The sequence below is a fragment of the Lagenorhynchus albirostris genome, chromosome 6 (assembly GCF_949774975.1).
Source record: "Lagenorhynchus albirostris chromosome 6, mLagAlb1.1, whole genome shotgun sequence".
Classification (NCBI taxonomy): domain Eukaryota; kingdom Metazoa; phylum Chordata; class Mammalia; order Artiodactyla; family Delphinidae; genus Lagenorhynchus; species Lagenorhynchus albirostris.
In genome coordinates, this window is record NC_083100.1 from 33,570,069 (window position 1) to 33,578,346 (window position 8,278).

The 8,278-nt window shown below is 51.5% G+C and overlaps 1 protein-coding gene across 1 annotated transcript; it reads right to left on the reverse strand.

Annotated features, from left to right (window-relative positions):
* Nucleotides 1-2,140: 2,140 nt before the first annotated feature.
* On the reverse strand, nt 2,141-6,967 carry FZD7 (frizzled class receptor 7). Its single transcript, XM_060152315.1, has one exon. It carries the CDS (start codon nt 6,127-6,129, stop codon nt 4,405-4,407), a length of 1,725 nt encoding a protein of 574 aa, XP_060008298.1. The 5' UTR covers nt 6,130-6,967; the 3' UTR covers nt 2,141-4,404.
* Between the last annotated feature and the right edge of the window lie 1,311 nt (nt 6,968-8,278).

Consider the following 8,278-nt stretch of genomic DNA (forward strand, 5'->3'; position numbering starts at 1 on the left):
GAAAAACCAAGTTTTATGAAATCACTTTAATGTCACTGACAGTGAAATAAGAGAAAAATAGAACAGATCTGTGAAATATTTAAGTCCACATTGGCGTGCTTCGGTCTCTACTAGAATTTCCTGGAGCCCTGTAGACTGTTATTCACCATCCACATATGCATATATAAAAATATACCATCTATAAATAGCCACCTGCCTTTTCAGTGAAATTAAAGATGGGAGAGTTAGAAGAGAATTTCCCAGTATAATTACAGGACTCAAACCTACAGCTGTTACACTTCTATAGTTCTACCCAGAGAATTTCTGATATCACTATTTTCTATCAAGCACATTAAAAAAATCTACTTTTTCTTTAATGGTGAGATGTTGTCAACAGGACATTTATTTGTTTCTCACCAAGATTTCTCACAAACCTACTTTAAACGATTAGGTGTTGCAGAGGGTTATTGTATAGACTAATTTTGTTTTATAAACTGAAGAAAATGTTCACAAGTGTTTCTGCTCCTTAACTAGGGATTAACACCAAACTCCTGCCAATGTGTTTCCTAAACTCCACACATGCCCTTTCACAAGCACTCTCTCTCTCACCTATTTTCTGCAAAGATGCACCTCCTTAAGGATCCCCAAGCCTCTGAAATTCTTAGGTAAGAATCTATGACGTTAGGACGTACCACATTGTGAAAGGAATTAAACTGAACAGTTTTATCTTTGCTCGCAAAAAAGCAGCTAGTAATTTATTCATACACAGTCTTTGTTCCCTCGCTAAAGACAAGTGCTCTGCAATCTGAGCGCCCTGCAGGACGAGGCAGCACTGACAAGAGAGGAAGGGGGCACATTTACAGGAGCAGTCACATAGCTCTTCCACAGAAGGGTCTAAGTGCCTTCAGCAGTTAATTTGTGAGCGAAAAACCCCATTGGGAGCCTTCCACCTACTCCAAAAGCAAACATTCTTAACAGGCAGTATTACTGTGGTGTTAAAAGAGGCATTCTTTAACCTAAAAGGTGTCATTTTATGAGCAAAAACGGGATAAACCTTAAGAGACTTGAAGTCGCTCTTTTTTTCCTTCCTCGAAGCCAAAATCTTCACAGCTTAAGATGACCTCCCACCCATTGTGATGTTCAAAACCCAGGAGGATCTTAAAGCCGCTTTGCACACAGTGCAGCCGCAAGCCTTCCTCCTCTTGGTGAGGACTGTCACTGGTTTTCATTCCATGTGTTTGTAAAACACACCAGCCATGTGTGTGAGCCTATTAATTAAAACAAAAACAGAACTGTTTCTGTTGAGCTTTAGAAGTACAGAAACTTAGAGCCAAAGCAGGGAAGGAGAAACAGCAGCATCCTGTCTGCTGCTGTGATGACTGCCAGAGAATGAGGGGACTCTATTATGAAAAGCCAGCAAATAGACACCTGAATTAAAGTGAAACAACAACAACAAAAAAAGCTAACGAGGCTTGTATTGGAAGTATTTAGAATGCCTTTAGTATTTCCCTGAGGGACTGTTTAATATCAAAGTGCCTGGATAGCGAAGGCTTCTCGGTCTAATCTGATTCCAAAGTTAGCCTCTCTGACAAGAGGAAAGAATAGCTTCAGTGGCTTCTGAGGCCATCCTGGGGTCAGGCGTGGAGTCTATTCCTGCCGGAGCTGCTGAGTCACTGCCATCTTGGGGAATCACTTGACCTCTGGCTCAATTGACCTACAAGGTAGAGTGAAGCCTACAGCTGGGAAGGCTCCACGTGCAATGCCCCTGTTATGATCTCTGGAATCAACTACAGACTTTCCCAACCACCTGAACCCAAAGGATTTAAGTCCCTACACTTTAGATAAGGGGCCTTAGAATACAAAAACACCAATCAGTGATTAAAAAAAAAAAAAAATCTCAGAATTCTTCCCAAGGAAAACATCTCCAGAAAAGTGGACCAAACATATCTAGTCCTCTTTCAAATATGGAGTGTATGCCTGAAGGGTAGTAAAAACATGGATCACACAGCACCCCTCTAAAAGAGATGCTTATTCTGTACCTTCAGTAATTTATCCAGAGCAGGATGTGAAAAAGCTTAGTGATGTGTGTGGTAGGGTGGTGTGGAGAGAGGCCGGAAGCAACAACAACAGAAAAAAAAATAAAGGACAGTGAAGGCATTCATCACACTCTGTGTTTTAAAAGGCAAGAAAAAAAGACCTTAATATATATAACATCTTCCTCTATGAGGGACACATACAGTGGCATACCTCCATACCGTCTTTCCATAATACAACATTCTATTCTTTGGCTTACATAGGAACCATAAACTAAATATACGTTCACTTTGTATTTAAAAAAAAATTTATTTGTGATCTGTACAAGTGATAAAGTGGGGCTTCCTTGTAGATTTTTAAAGGCAAAACAAAACAAAAATCCAAAGTAAAAATGTATAAATACAATATATATTTTCTTACAAAAATGGGAGATTTACAAAATATACATACTGCACTTGTCTCTATTTTACAAATTTCACATGCAAGAGATACAACACAAAAGATGCCAAAAACTGTGTAGTGGGAGTTTTAAAAATCTGACAAATCAGACAGTTTTGGAGGTTTAAGGAACACAAGGTCAATGTTAACTTTAATATAAAAAGCAGCTCCACTCAACCTAACATTACATATATAAAGCAACTTGTACTCCTGACAGTACCCTCTATGATTTAAAAACTATTTAAAACAGCATTTAAAGACTCTTTTGAGAAATAGGATAGTGTTGGCAGATTGGAGGGTGGTGTCAAAGGTGGAGTAAAGGTTAGCTCCCATGATTCTCTGCTCAGCTTTAGCCCATTACGCAAAAGAACTGGAGTTCTATTATAGAAAAAAAAGTACATGATTTAAGATTAATAAATTTAAGTCATCCAGCACATTTCAAAGAACTCCAGAATTACTTTGAAGTTTACCTTCTTTTAATGACTTTCCTTAAAAATGGGGCCCATGGTTTGAACTGTCCGCTCCACTCACTGTCATTTCTGCAGGTCACCTTCCCACCCGGCCACACAAAGACAGGGTCAGCATACACATGATATTTTATAAACGGATTTATGGAACAAAGGAAACAGGACAAAATGCTTTTTTACTTTTTAAAAAATTTAACGTTCCTTTATTATGAGGCTAAAGGCATTATGCTTCTCCTTTTATCTTGAAGGATTCAAATTGGAGTGAAAAAAATAGAAAAAAAACCCTAAATGCAGGTTTATGGGAAGAAGAAAAAATGAAGTGGGAGATTTCCCTGAACGTTTTAACAGAGCCTGTTAGATCATGTGTTCTGAATTAAATTTACTTAAAACAAACACAACAAAACCCCTTGCATTTCCTTTAGCCAACTCAGAACCTCTGACGGAAAGGGGTATGGAAGCACACTGCCCTTCACTTTTCCTTAAAAAGGAATGTTTATCGCAACCAAATTAACATTCAAAGGGAAACTTCAGATTTGCGCTGCTTTGCCTATAAAAGTTGCTGTCTTCTTCACAGTTGTTCCTTTCCAGAGGGAGACACTTGTTTCCTCTTTTGTCTCTTACAACAAAGACAGGGGGGAAAATGCATTCCTGTTTTGAAAAGCAACAAGTCATCACTTCTTTTCAGGGTATTAAACCAAATAAAACACCCTTCTTTCTTCCTCCTGCCTTCCCCAGAAAAGAAAAAAAGTAGTAGAAATACCTACTACTCGCCGTCTTTCCCTTGCTGCAAAATGTTAGCTTCATTTCTTTTGCATCCTCACATTAGGATTCTAGGAGGCAGGCCTCCCAAGACTTCAAAATGCTTACTTTACAAGACTTGAAAGGAGCAGAGGAGGAAAGACAGGCGGGAGGAGGCAGGCGAGGAGAGACTGTAATGTCTGACCCTGGAAATTAACCCATCTGGGCTCCAGTATGGCCCCAGTGAAAAGAGATTACGGTTTGACCACCGCTTAACAAGGACTCTGCAGGGAGTCCTCCTTTTTCCCAACAAAGCAGCCGCCGCAGACAGAGCTGTGCCTTTCACCCGGGCCTCACAGGAGTGAGGACAGGCCACTTGTCTTGCAGCAGGGGAATCGCTCACAGTCCCAGTTCGGCCCCAGAGCCGAGAAGAACTCACAGCAACCTTCTGATCTCAATCTTTTCGATTGACCCAGGTCGGTCCGTACCGTACAGGATTAACATGATGATGATCGTCATCATCCTGCAAGTCTTTGCCAGAAGTCTTTTCATCCAAACCGTCTTTCCACTCAGGCCTCTTTTCCAAACCCACGTATATCTCTACCTATATCTTCTCACTTCTAGGTCACTTCTCACTGGAGCGTAAGGTGACAGAAACAAGCCCCCCCCTACCCCGCAGTTCTTCCCCTACCGCGCCTTTCCCCCTGCTAGGGGGTGGGAGAAGGAAGGGTGGGGGAGGGGCCGGGGCTCATACCGCAGTCTCCCCCTTGCTGCTGTGGCTGAGTCTGTGGTAGAAGCGGCGCCACGACTGCAGCGTCTTGCCGGACCAGATCCAGAAGCCAGTGGTGATGCCTACGATCATGGTCATCAGGTACTTGATCATGAAGACGGTGAAGTCGGGGCTCATGGGCGGGAAGTGGCCGGGCGGGCAGGGCACCGCGTAGCTCTTGCACGTCTGCAGGAGCCAGGTGCGCTCCCAGTGTTCGCGAAAGGCCTGCTCGTAGAAGTAGCAGGCCAGAACGATGGTGGCCGGCACGGTGTAGAGCACGCTGAAGACGCCGATGCGCACCATGAGCTTCTCCAGCTTCTCGGTCTTGGTGCCGTCGTGCTTCATGATGGTGCGGATGCGGAACAGCGACACGAAGCCGGCCAGCAGGAAGGACGTGCCGATGAAGAGGTAGACGAACAGGGGCGCCAGCACGAAGCCCCGCAGCGCGTCCACGCTGGACAGGCCCACGTAGCACACCCCGCTGAGCAGGTCCCCGTCCACCTGGCCCATGGCCAGGATGGTGATAGTCTTGACAGCGGGCACCGCCCACGCGGCCAGGTGGAAGTACTGCGAGTTGGCCTCGATGGCCTCGTGGCCCCACTTCATGCCGGCCGCCAGGAACCAGGTGAGCGACAGGATGACCCACCAGATGGAACTGGCCATGCCGAAGAAGTAGAGCACCATGAAGAGGATGGTGCAACCTTCCTTCTTGGTGCCCTGCGCCACCGTGCGGTAGCCGTCGTCTGAGAAGCGCTCCACGCACACCGCGCGGTCCTCCAACAGGAAGCCGGCCACGTGCGCCACGGCCACCATGAAATAGCAGCCCGATAAGAAGATGATAGGCCGCTCTGGGTAGCTGAAGCGCCGCATGTCCACTAGGTAGGTAAGCACGGTGAAGAGCGTCGAGGCGCAGCACAGCACTGACCACACGCCCACCCAGAGGCGGGCGAAGCGCCTCTCCTCCTCCTTAAAGTACATGAGGCCGTTGGCGCGGCCCGGCTCGCAAGGGGCGCCGCAGTCGCGCTCCCCCAGGAAACGGTAGCCGAGGTAGGGGGGTACCTTGAGCTGGCGTGGGCACGAGAAGGGGAAGGCTGAGCGGCCCCTGCCGTCAGCGGCCCCCGGAGGCAGCGCGGTGAAGGGCAGGTCGGGCATGTAGGGTGCGGTGGGATAGGCGGTGGGGCCGCCTCCCGCGCTGCCGGAGCCGTCCGAAGTGTTCTGGCCCACGCAGATCTCTCCGGCGCCGTGCACAGGGAAGTTCTCGCAACGCAGCCGCTCAGGCCACTGGAAGCCGAACTTGTTCATGAGCGCCTCACAGCCCTGGCGGGCACGCTCGCACAGAGAGCGGCACGGCGGGATGGCCTTATCGAGCACGGTACACACGGGTGCGTACATGGAGCACAGGAAGAAGCGCAGCTCGGGAGAACACTGCACCTTCACCAGCGGGTAGAACTGGTGCACCTCGAGGCCCGCATCCTCTTGGTTCGTGTGACCCAGCAGGTTGGGCAGGATGGTCTGGTTGTAGGCGATGTCCGTGCACAGTGGGATGGAGATGGGCTGGCAGAAGCCGTGATCCGGCACTGAGATGCCCTTCTCGCCGTGATACTGCTGCGCCCCGGCGCCCGCGGGCAGTGCGCCCAGCAGCGCAATCACCAGAGTACACAGGCCCAGAGGCGAGCGCGACGGTGCCGCGCAGGGGCCCAGCATCGCCGGCCGCGGGTGCAGCGGCGTTCTCAGCCCGAGAATCGCGACAAGGCAGCCGGGAAAGGCTGGGATCCGGGGAGGCGCCGCCGCGCCGGGCGCATGAGAGTCTTCGCGGCGCCGGGGCTGGGCCGTGGGCGGTGCGCAGCCGAGGGCGCTGCAGCTGGGGTGCTCGCGCTGCGGGGGCGCCGCCGCCACCTCCGCCCGGCACTCGCGCAGCAGCCGGGGGCCCAAACTCGTCTGCCTGGGCCGGGGGCGCCGGCGGGGGCCGCCTTCTCCGCTCGCCGCGACGTAACGGTGAGGCTTTTTCTGCGGCGAGGAGCAACAAGCGTCTCCGGTTACCCTTCAAAGTTTGCCCAAGTCTCTTGACTCACAGCGCACAGTAACGCGCGCGCCCCCCACAACAAGTCCGGCCCCCGAGCAGGCGAGAGCCGGGCGCCGCCGCTTGCTAGCCAAAGCCGCCGCCTCTACGGTGCTGCTCCGCCTCCTCGCCTCGAGGCTCCGCTCGCCGCCGCCTCCTCCTCCTTCGCCTCCTTCTCCACTCCCCGCTCCTTCTTCAGCCCCAAAATCTTGGCCCCAAGTTTTAGCCAAACGGCTGATTCTCGCTGAGTCCGATCGGCTTCTTGGAGCCAAGAGCTCAGCGAGTTCTTTCAAGAAATCCAGTCACACTGCGTCCAAAGCTGCGAGATCCCGGTGCCCTTGGCCTGGGCCTGGCCTCTCCAGCCCCGCGCAACCCTGGCTGGTGAGTCCCAGCGCCCGCAGCCACCGCCGCCCGCCGGGAGGGAGCGCAGAGTAACGCCTCGGAGCCGCTCAACTCGCCAGAAGAAGCGTCGGGCTTGCAGGGTTCCGGGCCGCCCCGCCCCCTCCCCTCCCCCCATTCACAAACCACCACTCCGGGGGCGGGCCCTCGAGCTCCAGGGAGGCCCAATGGCAGCCTTTGTTTTCTGTGTGGCCGCCTTTGGATTGGGTGGAAGTCGGAAGGGGCGGGCTAGGGAACCGGAGAGGCACTGTCCGCAGCGCTCTGGGCGGATTCCTGAGGGGAGGGGCAGGGGGCTGGGAGGGAAAAGTTAAGAAAAACTTTTACCCTGAATTCGCTCGCCTGGGGAGGGGGGGAGTGCACCAGAAAGGGAATTTGCTTGAAAGATTTGTTCCTCTTCCGGATACACTAAAATACACATTCCTAAACCGAAGGGCGCACACCGGGCAAGGCTTTTGCAAGGAGAAGCTGAGAATAGAGCAGCGCCTCAGCGGAGAGAGACGTAATCCGGAGCCACTTTAGCTCTCCCCGGGCTGAAAATGCTGGGTTTGGCTGGGCGCTTTTAGGTAGCGAGATCCTAAATGTGGGGTTCGGTATGGGGCAAGAAAGGGGTGCGCCTCGCGGATTGCTTTTCTCTCCCGGGACTCAGACCACGTGAGGCCACAATCCCCTCTCACCCCCTCTCCCCGCGGTTAAAAGGAGGAGGGGCCGCGTCCAGGGAGAAATCGGAGTCGGGCGGAGGGGGCCGGCTTAAGGCAGGAGTAAGTGCAGACCCCTCTGAGGGGAGAGAGCCGGGGAGCGGCGGGCGCGGGGGACCCAGGCCCCAGCCCGCCTTGACCGAGCGCACGGCCCAGAGTCTAGGGATCTGGTATAGCTTTAGTGAAGTCATTAGAAAACTAAGACAGTGTTGGGGAAAATTACGGTAAAAAAACCTGCGGCCGAGTGTCCAGGAACACTGTACGGTTTAAAGCGAGTATTTGATTGCCTTGTTTTCCTTAGTTCTGCGACGCGTGGCCCTTCGGGATCCCACCTTCGTCGCAGAAGCAATGATTTTGATCCATAGAATTTCCGTAGAAAAGTTTTCATGCGTATTAGAAACCAAGGGCATTTGCTAATTAAAGAGTTTTCAAAACACAAAGAGTAGTTATCCTTGTTCTCGGGTAGCGTTTTCTGATTGGCGAGCGTCCTTTTGTTCCCGGTCAAATCTTCGCCCGGCTGAAGGCACTGGGCGCGGGCGCGCTCTCTCTGGTTACTCCCGGCGAGATCAGAAGTTACGGGGGCGGGGGCGGGGGCGGGGGCGGGGGGGGGTGTTTCTCCTCTCTGGCTGGACTGCGAGGAATATCATGAATTCCTATGCAGGAAAGTGACATGTTGAGAAAGGAAAAATCTGCTTCTCTG